The following is a 12,070-nucleotide window of genomic DNA, read 5'->3' on the forward strand; positions in this document are numbered from 1 at the left end:
ATGAATTCTGATCAACTCACAAGCCTCTAATGAGCTAGAGTAATTCAGTGATGTGATGAGTAGTGTAATGCACTATAGGTATTTCAGTTAGACATTCCTGGTACTAGAGACAAATGAGGCAAAACAAACTAGGAGGGTATATTCTTTTCACTTACATTCAGAAGATATCCTAAGCCACATGCTTCCACCAGATGCGATGCTATGCTTGTGAAATCATGGAATCCTCTGCATGGTTATGCCCCAACCCCCCACCCCGACCCACTTGCCCCCATGCCTTCGGAAGGAATACATCCTTTGGAGTTCCGGTCTATACAGGGAAGCCTTAAGAGAAATGTTAGGATGTTGGTTACACCACTGAGATGAGCTAGTTTACAGTGTGACTTGGGGAGGAAAGGCAAAGGGGAGGGAGGAAGGGAAAAGATTTTTTTAAAAAAACCATAAACATAAGTTACAGACATTCAGTGCCTCCTAGAGGGTTCTAAATCAAATTTTAAAAATTAAAAAAAAAGGTTAAAACCCACTAAAATGTTTAAAAAAAACTCAAAAAACTAAGGTGTGGAGACAGTTTACTAGAGTAACTACTTTTCTGAAAATTTTTCTTCTCCATCTCATATTTTAAAAAGCACAAAGTCCTATTTGTTTCCATATGTCTCCTTTCCTGATCTGAGAGGTGTGTTTCTAGAATGCAGCTGCCTTTATAACATGTGGCAGATGTTAGGAAGGCGGCTGATCAATGCCCTGAAAATATACAAGGTAATTGGAGAAGCAAAGTCCAGTGCAGATATTGTCCACTTAATGCAGATACAAATATCCATGGCAAGACAGCCCTGAAGGGGAGAGGGGAAGGGAGCGGGAGGAAAGGAGAGTAGGATGGAGGGGGAAGGGAGGAGAAATCAAAGAAACTTCAAGTCACTTTTAGATCTCAGCTGCCTGAAGACTTTACGTCAGCCTCCTACTGGTCTGCACACCTGAAAACATGGAAAGTCTGTTAAAAAAAAACCCCTGATGGAGACAAGAAGCATTTTCCTGGTAAAGTACTCCCTCTCTCACATACACTCATCTTTCCTCACATACCCCACTTAATACAACATGTACACACAGGTACACGTCCATGAGCACTGGGGCCTTTATGTGTATGCATGTATGTGGTTTCTTTGCCTGTATAAACAGACCCAAGGAACCACCTACCCACATACACAATGTATGTGTATTTATCCATAGGTATGCGTACATATGTACATACACATGCGTGTGTCTGTACACACACTTATGTATATACACATAGAAAAAGCACTTAAGTTTCCAGGGGCATTTAGAATGAGGTCCACAGTGTTTAGAACTTAAATTCCTTTTCTTTGATTGCGACAGTGTTTTATAGTTATTATTATAATTAATTATTATTTTAAACTAAAAGACAGTTTTAAAGCATGTTGGACTTCAAAAACATGAGTTTGTTCATGTCTTCGGGACTAAGAAGTCGTCTCCTTTTAATGAGAAGTGCTTGCTCACACATATTTACACACTCACTCCTGGCCCCTACGGCGGGCACCGCGAGGAGCCAAAAGGCCAGTTTGGCCAGTTTTGTATGCTTTTGGGTAACACAAGACCAGTACTGAAAGAGGTCAGGAGTGGACTGGAAGAGAGGTTCCTGCAAATAATCATAAACTTCGTTTTTCCCAAACCGGTCGTCTTCCTGAGCTGTGGCGGCTTCGCTGGTGGCCCGTGGCTTCTTGGTGGAAGGCTCAAAGTCCGCTTCCTCAGTCCAAGACTCCTTCACCTCATTGATGAGCTCACACACTTTGCCGATGATCTCCTCGTGCTGGTAGGGTGGGACGGGTCGCAGCTTCTGCTGGGGGTCCAGGATCATGGCAACTTTGTGGGCTGAATGCACCTTGAAGTTTTCCTTCAGGGCCTCCAGAAAGAGGTGGCAGAGCTTGCTGACGACCCCGGCGTCATTGGCCTTGGACGTGAAGAGCTTCTCCAGCTTGACGTAGGTGGGCAACACCAGCTGCAGGGTGGGCCGGCTCTCATGGCTCAGCTCGATCACCGCCTGCTTCACGGGGGCCAAGATGGCGGCCAGGTTGCTCAGGAGGTGCTTGTTCAGGTTCTGGATGAGGTTCATCTTTTTGGCACGGCTGTAGAACTCGCAGATCTGTTCGTAGCGCTCGTGCACCAGCAGCAGAGAGTCTGTCACCGAGTTCCAGCAGGGTGGGGGAGAGGTCTCCTCCAGGGAGCCGAAGGTCTCCTTCGAGAGGCCTGTGGAGCCCGCCAGGTCTTCACAGACATTCAGCAGCTCAATAACCTCGTGCATGTTGCGGGCCTGCAGCGTCCGCTTGTTCAACACGCTCTGCACCACTGAGTTCAAGGCACAGGCTGAGCAGCGAAGGCACATGCCAGCCTTGGAGAAGGCAGATGAATTCACCCTGCAGTCTGTCACGTAGACTGTCCTGATTTCAGACATCACAAACTCGGACAGCACGTTCTGGACCCAGTGGTGGATGAAGTCGCCACTGTCCCGGATGTCCACACCCTTGATGCCCAAGACGTAGCTCTTGATGTGGTTGCCCTCAGCCTGGTAGGCCGTCAGGATGTAGCAGGAGTCGGGGCCGATGCTCTGAGAGTGGCAGGTCACGCCAATGCCCAGGCAGGCATTGCTGCCCAGGGCACAGGTGACCTTCACCTTCACCTGATTGTACATCCGAGGCAAGTGTTTCAAGGCCAGAGTGTTGAAGTTGCCGAGGATCTCGGTAACCGAGAAGGCGCCGTAGCGGGCACCGCTGTCCACCAGGGTCTGTGCCAGTTTGAGGAACTCCTTCCCGCTTACCACACTCAGCGTGCCCAAGTCTGCGCACATTACGCGTAACAGCCGCTCTGCGATGTTCTGCCGCTCCTTCTCTGGGATGGTGCTGTTGGGTGCTGAACTGCTCACCGATGCTACAGAGATGGAGGGGGGACAAAGCAGAGAGTGATTACTCCTAGCAAAGGACTCTGGGATTTTGCTTATCATTCTGGGAAAAACTGAAGCTGCTTTTCTTTTTCCTACACGTGACAACAACCGCAACAACAGCAAATATTTATATAGCACCTACTGTGTGCCAGGCACTGTGCTAAGTGCTTTTACCAATGTTACCTCATTTGATCCTCATGACAACCTTGAGGGGGAGGTGCTATCATGATCCCCATGATCCCTATCCCCAGATGAGGAAATGGAGGCTGACAGAGGGCAAGTGGCTTGCCCAGAATCATCACCCAGATAGTAAATGTCTGAAGCTGGATTTGAACTCAGATCTTCCTGAGTCTGGGTCCAAGCCTATTGGCTTCAATAGGCCTTGGCTTGGTCATCATTTCTCCTCTGTCCTACGGGAAGCCAGTGGCCTAGAGGTGAAACAGCTGGGAGAAGTCATCAGAGCACTAGGGAGCTGTCCAGGGTGCTGGTAGAGGGCAGCGGCATGGAGCCAGCCCATGAGAAGGCAGAAGGCAGGAGGATCCTGAGCAGGAAGGCCCCCTCACAACCCTTCACAACGTACTGTTGTTGGTGCTGTTCCTTTGGGACTGTGGTTTCCACTTCTCTTCCACAACGGCTGGAGGTGACCGGGGCTGGTTGAAGGCGATGTTGTTCTCGTTGTCAGCTGTAAGACACAAAAGAGGGTGATGACTGAGCCCTGGCTCAGGAGGATGCTTTCAAGCTACGCCCCTGCCAGGATGCAGGCTCCCTGGGCAAGTCAACACCACCAAGGCAGTCTCTTAAAAACCCCATTAGGAAAATGGGTCTTCTTCATGACTTAAACCATGAGTTTATGCGTATGGGTGTGTGTAGTTTCTCCCCCAATTAAAGTGATGGCCAGAATCCACTGGCAGAGAGAAACACTATAAAGCTGACTCCTGGCCCCTCCCTGGTAGCTTTTCCTAAATGCTTTCCTGATCAGTCTAGCTCCAGCTCCATTGACAACTCACTATGTGACCCTGGGAAAGTCATTTCCCTGCCTCTAGGCCTCAAGTTAGTCCTCTGAAATCCTGTGTTCTAAGGTCTCTTCTAGCTCTGACCTCCCATGTTCTAATGTCTCTTCTAGCTCTGACCTCCCATGTCCTAAGGTCTCTTCTAGCTCTGACCTCCTGTGTTCTAAGGTCTCTTCTAGCTCTGACATGGTGTTTTAAGGCCCTTCCTTGCTGTGATATTCTGAATTCTAAGGTCCCTTCCAGCTGACATTGTGTTCCAACAGCCCTCCTGGGTCTAATGTGCTCTGTTCCAAGGGCCCTTCTATTTCTGGTATTCTATTTCAAAGGCCCCTTCCAACTTTGACATTCCATGTTCCAAAGGCCCTTTAGGCTTTGACATACCAAGGAAGGTCCCTTGAAGCTCTGACATTTTATATCCTCCGACCCCAACCAACTCTATCGATCTATGTTCAGAATCCTTCCCACTGTCATTCAATATTTTAAGTTTTTTTTCCCCCATAGCACAGTAGAAAATTCCCTGGCTCTGGAATCAGAAGACCTGGGTTCGAAACTTGTGCAAATCACTTAGACTTCCCAGGCTTCAGTTTCCTCATGAAAGAGTTGCACTAGAGAGCCTGGAAGTGCCTTCTAGGGGTCATCTCAGGATCCCTTCCAGCTCTGACAGTCTATGTTCCATGGGCCCCTTCCAGCTCTGGCACTCTATGAGTCATGACCATGAGCACCCCCCGCCACTGTCCATGGTAGGGCAGGGCGAGAGCAGAAGGTTTCCAGCTAGGAAACTGAGAAGGTAGTTTATTAGGGGGAATTAGCCTCTGTGATTCAATACCAAGTTAATGAGATTTGTGTATTTGGGCTTGATCCTCCTTATCAGGCAGGCTGTGAACTGCACAGATCATGGCTCTTCAAATTCACTCAATGGCGCCAAACCTTTAATCCTGGTTCAGCCTAGCTGTCCCTTTTATTCCTGTGCACTGGATTGCCGGGAAGGCTTTATGCAGTAGCACCAGACCTGAACAAAGCAGTCTAAAGGAAGTCAGAGCTGTATATTGTACTGTATAATTACAGAATAAATTCCCCCCTCTTTGTATTTTGCTGTTCTAGCTCAGAAACTCAGGCACCAATTTGCATTTTAATTGCTTCTCTCCATTGTGTTGCTGTTTGGGGATGAGGATGCACCTATAATCTTCCCTAATTATGGTTTAGCCTCCAGAAGTCACTAAAGGCAGGGCTGGAGGGCAGACATCTCTTCTGTCAGGAACCTGAAGTTCCGAGGATTTCATTATTCTCAAGAGAAGAGGAACCTAACCAGGAAGAGAAACATAACGCTAATAATAATTGTAAATAACAATAATAGCCAATAGTCATTGCGCTCTAAGGCATACAAAGTGCTGTACACATATCATCTCATTTGATCCTTACAACAACCCTGCGACTTTGGTGCAATTAGCATCCCCATTTAACTGATCAGAAAATTAAGGCTGAGATAGGTTGAGTGGCTTGGCAGGTTCATACAAGTCAATAAGCTGTCACTGTGTGCCAGGCATTGTGTTCGGTGCCAGAGATACAACGAAAGGCAAGAAAACCGTCCGTGCTTTCAAGAAACTCAGACTAGTGGGGGAAACAACTAGTAAATGTCTGAGGCAGGATTTGAATTCAAGACATCCAGAATCCAAATCCAACACTGTCCTCTACAGCACCAAGCTGCCCACTATTTAATCCCGGTTCAGGGCAAGCTGGTAGGAACCTTACAGGTTATCTAGAACCAGCCCCTTCCTTTACAGTTAGGAGGCTGAGACCCACAGAGGGCGGTGTGAGTTGCCCCCAGTCACACAGGGTTACTCACAGCAGGGCAGAGCTCTCATGTCAGGACTATTCAAGGCCTTCCACAACCCTGTCCTAAACAACACCTCCGGGTTTCTCTCTCTGCTCCCCAACATGCACTTTCTGTTCCAAGCTTTTGCTTATGGCCAGCCTTTTGTGTCTCTGAGATTTTGATCGAGTGGCTGTCAATCAGGCCCCTGCCTCTCTTTCTAGACAAATTTCACATGGGCTCCAGGACCCACCTCTTCCAGGAAGTATTCCCTGACCAGCCCAGGGTTTCCTTTGTTTAATGCTTATGTCTCATCTGACACTGAGCACATGATGCTTCCTGTTACAAGTAGACTTTTTGGGGGCTGTCTATCTGACTTATCCTACTAGACTATAAGCAGAGACAAGGTTTCCCTCATCTTTGGAACCACCCCCACCCTCACTTTCCAGAATCTAGCTGCTAGATTTAATAAAATTTGTTTTATGAAGTTTGGATTCAGTCAAAGCGCTGCACTTGAAGACTTAGAGGGCCACATGTGTCCTCGAGGCTGCAGGTTCCCCGCCCCTGATTCTTAGCACAACCCCCTGTTGCACAGAGTAGATACTCTATTTGTTGACTGATTCACTAACTGACCCGATTAATGGATATTTGCACACATATAACTATCAAAGGAAAATTTTCAAAGGTCGATTTCTCCAAGTTGCTTCCTCTTTTTAACTTTACCCATTCCCTGGAACAGAGTCCTTGCTTTGCGGAGGCATGGGGCTGGTGCTGGGGATGCAAAGGCAAAAGTGACAAATGCTCCCCTTCCTTTAAGTAGCACAGGTAATCCTGGGGGAGCACAATATGTACACAGATAAGTAAATACAAAGTAGCATCTGATCTGAGCCCTGAAGGAAGCTAGGAATCCTAAGAGACAGAGGTGAGGAGGGAGGGCATTTAAGGGATGGGAACTGCACGCAATGGGACAATACCAAGGTCAGGAAACAACACGAAGAATGGTTTGGCTGGATGGTAGATTATGTGAAGAGGAATAATAGGAATTAAGTCTAAAAGCTTGGCTGGAGTTAAACTGGGAAGGATTTAGAGTCTCAAGCTGATCTTTTTGTGGTGGCAAAGAACTGGAAATTGAGGAATGGATGAACAAGTTGTGGTATGTGAATGTAATAGAATGCTATTGTGCTATAAGAAATGACAAGCAGGGAGATTTCAGAAAAACCTGCAAAGACTTACATGAACTGATACAAAATGAAATGAACAGAACCAGAATACTGTACATGGGAACGGCGATACTGTACAATGAAGAATTGTGAATGACTTAGCTCTTCTCAGCAAGACAATGATCCAAGACAATCCCAAAGGACTCAAGATGAAAAATGCTATCTGCCTCCAGAGGAAGAAGTGATGTTTAAATACAGACTGAAGCAAACTATCCTTCTTTCTTTCCTTCCTGTCTTCTAGCACAAAATGACTAATACGGAAATGTTTTTACATGACTACACATGCATAACCTTTACCGCTTACCATATCAGAGAGGAGGGAGAAGAGGGATAGAATTTGGAACTCAAAACTTTTAAAAAATGTTTAAAATGTTTTTACATGTAATTGGGAGAAAATAAAATATCATTTTAAAAAATAAAAGGCATGGGAAAAAATCCCAGGCTGATGAGACTGTGTTTTATCCTCGAAACAACAAAGAACCACTGAAGATTTTTGAGCAGGGGTGTGACATCACTAAACCTGTGCTTTGGTAAAATATTTTTACTAGCAACATGGACAACAGCCTGCAGCGGGGAAGGGAGGGAGGAGGGAGGTGAAGAAGATGAGGGGAGGCAGAGGGAGGGAGGGAGAGAGAGGGAGGGGGAGGAGGAGGGGGGAAGGGGGAGCGGCAGTGAGAGATGGGGAGGGGAGAGGGAGGAAGGGAGAGAGAGAGACATTGAGAGAGAGAGAGAGAGAGACAGTGAGCACATTCAGAGGCTATTATAATAATAGTCCAGATTAGATGAATTGATGGTTTGAACCAGAGTAGCAGCCATGTTAGTGGAGAGAAGGGGATACAGACAAAGATATTGCGGAGGAATAACAGATGTGACCTGATGACTGACTAGATGGAGAGGGAGGAGCGGGGAGAAGTTAGGAGTCTGAGGTTACAAACATAGAAGATTTGTAAAGATGGATGATGACTGGAAGGACAGTGGAAAGAGGGGGATACAACAAGAGACAATATGAAGGAAAAATACATATGACCTAATGACTGATTAGAGAGGGGGAGGGAGAGAAGGATGGTAAGAGTTGGGGATGGCTCTGAGGCTATACACCTGGGTGACTAGAAAGATGGTGGTGCCCTTGAAAGATACTAGGAAGTTACTTCAGGCACTCTAACCATTACCATCTGCATGTTTATTTTGTTCAGAATCATAAAATTTCTGAACTTTAAGCACTGGAAAGGACCTTCAAGAGCATCTAGTCTAAGCTCTTTAATTTGCAAATGAGGAAACTGAGACCCAGGGCAGTAGCTTGTCCACACAGCTAGCTCTAGAAGAAGATCCAGGGCTCCCACCCCTCAGTCCAGTACTCTTCCCATTACAAGGGGCTATCTTCTCATACATACTCCATGGTATATGAGCCTTTTCAAGCTGTCTTTTTCCTTAAAGATTCCCAACTTATTCCTTTGGAAGCCTCTCCCTTGCTCCTGGCCTGTGTGTAAGGCAGTTATGTCTTTCTCATCTGAACAGAAGCAATAACACCCATATTCTGATTCTTGCTACGCACAGTTAAATCCCAAGACACCCAGGACCCTGTATTCTCATAATTCTTGGTCTCTGAATGATCTTTGGCTCCCCCTGCCCCACTTTGCAAAGGAAAGCCTCCCCACCACTGAAACATCGAATGACAGTTGTGCTGACCCCCAACACTACTAACAGCATTTGGCAGCTCTACCTAGCATCTGGGCCCCTACTGTAACCAACAGGGCTCAGCTAGGTGGTGCAGCGGCTAGCATGTTGGGCCCGGAGTCAGGAAGACTTGAGTTCAAATCTGGCCTCAGATATTTACTAGTGGTGTGCTCCTGGGCAAGTCACTTAACCCTGTTTGCCTCAGTTTCCACATCTGTAAAATGAAATGGAGAAGGAAATCGCAAACCACTCTAGTATCTTTGCCAAGAAAACCCCAAATGGGGTCACGAAGAATTGGACACGACTGAAAACAACAAAGGATCAACCTAGCTCAAATTCCTCTTCCTACCTACTGGATATTTAACTAGGAAAATATCCATTTCCTGGGACCAGGAAGTTCCTGAGTGACCTCTGTCTCTCCCATACAAATGTGCAGTAACCCTTACACAATATACCCACACTCATTTAGCATCATCACACATAGTTCAAAAAAAGACAGCAATGATCTGTAACCTGTGATTTTAATAGCATGGGAATTTCCAGTGGGAAAAAACTCCCTCTATCGATGCAGATGAGCAATTGCATATTGTGTACCTCATGGTCTTAGAGAGTTGCCTGGGAGGCCGTGAGATGCTGAGAGACCTAGCCAGGGTCACACAGCCAGTGTGCACCAGAGGCGAGATCTGAACTCTTGGTTCTGAGGCCAATGCTCTATTTACTGTGCTATATGGCCTCTTATGGCACATTCGATAAATTACTTCCCATCTCTGGGTCTCGGTTTCCTCATCTGTAAAATGACAGGGCTGAACCAGATGGTCTCTACAGTACTAATGGGAGAGTACAGAAACCATGAAAAGAAGCCGAGAAGAAAGGAAAGGACAGTGAAAAGAAGAAAAGAAAGAAAGAGATGAGGAGTGAAAGAAGAGGAGAATGCCAACTAGTAGAAAGAGGAAGAATGGGCAGAAAGCTTCCCAGAGGACATTTTCTTCTCCCTTCAAAGACTCTCCAAACCCTGAACATCCACCTCTAAAGGATGCTTGCTGACCCTCACCCACATTGCTCATGATATAAATGGACTTCCAAGCAACCCACCTGGGAGCCCTTCCAACCCTTAGAACCAACAACCCTATGGAGGGGCCATTCCTGGACTCCTCTTGGTCCATTATTCATAACAGAAAAAAAAAGCAGAGGTGAGCCATAGGAAGGGAAACACAATCACTGCACAGACTTGGTTTGGGTCTGTCCACAGAGGCTTGCTTTCCATGCTAAGCCAAATGAAGGGCTGGAGGGGGAGACAGTCAGGTATTCAGTTCTCGCTCGTCTGGACACAAATGGTCCAGAAATGACTTTCTAACCCCAACACGCATGGTCAAGAATCAGAGGGCAGGGGCAGGTAGGTGGTGCAGTGGACAGAATGCTGGCCCTGGAGCCAGGAGGGTGTGAATTCAAATCTAGCCTCAGACACTTGACACTTACTAGCTGTGTGATCTTGAGCAAGTCACTTAACCCCAACTGCCTCCCCCAGCCCCTACCCCCCCCAAAAAAATCAGAGTGCAGCAGGGGCAGAGAAGGGGGCAAAAGGGAACCTGCCCCAATAGCCTGATGGGGAAATAGTCACAGCCCAGTATCTGTGGCTCAGGGGAAGTTTCTAACTCCTCAAGGGGCTAGTTTAATAGACATAGCTCTTTGACCAGGATATTCTGAATCCTGTTCACTACGATCACTCAATCCAAACTCAAGAGCCATGATAATGATGGGTTTTTTTCTTTCCCTTCTTTAATTCCCTCTAGCATTCTCTTCCTTCTCTTCCTCCTTCCTTTCCTTCTCTCTCTCTCTCTTTCTTTCCTTCCCTCCCCTGTCCCTTTTCTTTCTCTTTCTTTTCTTTTCTTGAAGACTTGGTCTCCCTATCTCACCAGGCAAGAAGCACAGTAGCCACTCAAAGGCCCAACACCACCACTGACTGGCACGGAAGCACCGATCTGTTCTGTTTTTGCCCTTTCTTAGGCAGCCTATGGCCTCCCCCTCCCAGAAGCTCATTACACTTGATAGGTTCTGGCTGTGCAGTTCAGAATGCCTGAGCTCAGTCAGATCAGCAGCCTCAATTTTCTCTAGTAGTAGGGATTAGATGTCTGTACGCTACACTCAGAAACACAATGACAGATTCCAAGATCATATGGAAGGAAGAGGGGGTAGGGGGACAAGAAGGTTGTTCCTGTGTCCAGTCTCTGAAGTGAGAAGTAACTGGGGTTGAAGGTCTTCATGGAGGGGGGGGAGCCAGAGTGGGGAGCAGCAATAACCAGTCAGTGTGCAATGGGGAAAAGAAACATCACAGGCTGTTGACCCCCTACCCAAGGCTATGGCATCCACCCCTTCTGAAGAGAGGAGAACTGAATCTTAATTGGTCCTTTGCTAGGGGAAGATTACCAATCAGGAGGTTCAGAGAAGGACACCCTCCCCCGCACCGACTGTGCTGGAAGGGGCCACTGGGCTAATGAAATGATGGTAGTTACTATTCTTAGGATGAAAAAGCTGGGGAGAGTTCTAATTTAATGTGCTCCCGACGAGTTCCACTCCTGCCTTTGCACCTTTCTCAGCAGAGTGAACTTAATTAGCCTCACACTAAAGTCCCCTGGGAGTATGAAGCTGGCACTCTCGCCAGAATGCAGCCTGGTTCCTAACCTTCCCAGGAGGAAGAACAGGGTGGAATCACTGGAGCCTCTGAAACCTTCGGCACAGGAAACTGTTCAGGCCACTTGCCCAGGGCCACCATTACCAATCCAAACATAATGTAATTATTAGCAAGACTGATTAACTTCACAAGCAGGCACCTCTGGGGTGAGATGAGAGACACGAGGCAGGAGCCCCTACTCAAAAATTACCCATCCATCCCACTGCCTGATGTTTCGCTCTTAACAGTATACTCCTATGGATGTTAAAGAAGGTTCTGCAGTCTCCTAAAATAAAGCCCCCCATGAGAGTAGTTGCATCATAATCCATTACCAGTAGTATTGGCGGGTGGAAGGGGGGAATGGCAAGGTGCTAAGAGCCAGCTGAAAGCAGGGTCCTGGGCCAGGAAAGGAGAGGGAGAGACAAGACAAAAAGATTCCCAGGAATGGGGAGGTGATAAGTCCCTTTGCCCTGGGACAGACCTCATTTGGTGTACTGTATTCAGGTCTGAGCGCCACGGTTCAGGAGGGCAATGATAAACTCTCCAATATTCAGAAAAGAGCAACCAGAAAGGTACAGGGCCCAGAGTCTGTCACATGAGGAACAGCAGAAGAAACCATGGATATCTACCCCGGAGAAGAAGACTCAGGGGGGACTGAGCGTGGTCTGCTGAAGGGCCACCATCAAGAAGAAGGATTTGATTTAGGGGACAGGACCAGGAATGATGCATTAGAAGCAACCC

General features: G+C 47.1%; 1 protein-coding gene across 1 annotated transcript in view; it reads right to left on the bottom strand.

Annotated features, from left to right (window-relative positions):
• Positions 1-1,355: 1,355 nt before the first annotated feature.
• The window catches only part of ZNF618 (zinc finger protein 618), an 89,629-nt gene continuing 78,914 nt past the window's right edge, over positions 1,356-12,070 (bottom strand). Inside the window, exons 13-14 of the mRNA XM_036750839.1 lie at positions 3,528-3,629; positions 1,356-2,934 (exon numbers count right to left, since the gene is read on the bottom strand). Of these exons, the coding sequence (XP_036606734.1) occupies positions 1,421-2,934; positions 3,528-3,629 (1,616 nt within the window). The 3' untranslated portion in view covers positions 1,356-1,420. The remainder of the gene's footprint in view (positions 2,935-3,527; positions 3,630-12,070) is intronic.

Source organism: Trichosurus vulpecula, chromosome 3, assembly GCF_011100635.1.
Source record: "Trichosurus vulpecula isolate mTriVul1 chromosome 3, mTriVul1.pri, whole genome shotgun sequence".
Classification (NCBI taxonomy): domain Eukaryota; kingdom Metazoa; phylum Chordata; class Mammalia; order Diprotodontia; family Phalangeridae; genus Trichosurus; species Trichosurus vulpecula.